The sequence below is a fragment of the Bison bison genome, unplaced genomic scaffold (assembly GCF_000754665.1).
Source record: "Bison bison bison isolate TAMUID 2011002044 unplaced genomic scaffold, Bison_UMD1.0 scf7180017864299, whole genome shotgun sequence".
In the NCBI taxonomy this organism is placed as follows: Eukaryota; Metazoa; Chordata; class Mammalia; order Artiodactyla; family Bovidae; genus Bison; species Bison bison.
In genome coordinates this window covers 3,266,673-3,267,071 of record NW_011494871.1, presented here as the reverse complement: position 1 = coordinate 3,267,071, position 399 = coordinate 3,266,673, and the positions used below count along the sequence as shown (strand labels likewise).

The 399-nt window shown below is 69.4% G+C and overlaps 1 protein-coding gene across 1 annotated transcript in view; it reads left to right on the top strand.

Annotated features, from left to right (window-relative positions):
* SHISA2 (shisa family member 2) overlaps positions 1-399 on the top strand; it is a gene marked incomplete at its 5' end in the record, with an annotated part of 5,918 nt that continues 5,519 nt past the window's right edge. The window contains one exon of the mRNA XM_010851251.1: positions 1-94. Within this exon, the coding sequence (XP_010849553.1) occupies positions 1-94 (94 nt within the window). The remainder of the gene's footprint in view (positions 95-399) is intronic.

The following is a 399-nucleotide window of genomic DNA, read 5'->3' as shown; positions in this document are numbered from 1 at the left end:
GCGCGCCTGGACCAGGGCGGCTGCGACAACGATCGCCAGCAGGGCGCCGGCGAGCCCGGCCGCGCGGACAAAGACGGCCCCGACGGCTCGGCAGGTAGGCGGGCTGGGCCGAGCAGGGCGAGCCGGAAGGGGCGGAAGGGGCGGAAGGGGCGGAAGGGGCGCTGGCTCGCCGGCTTGCCCCGCGAGCCTGGAGAGGGGGAGGGAGTTATGAGCCTACGATTGCGGGCCTGGGGTCTGGACTGGGGCGGGGGTTGTGGGCGGGGGACGGTGTCTGCACTCTGGCCCGGCCTTTAATGTGTGCGGAACCGGACACCGGTTCACTGCCCTGGGCCTCAGTTGCCCCATCAGTCAGCTAGAGAGTCCCGAAACAAACAAGATCATAACATGCAAGTCAGGGTT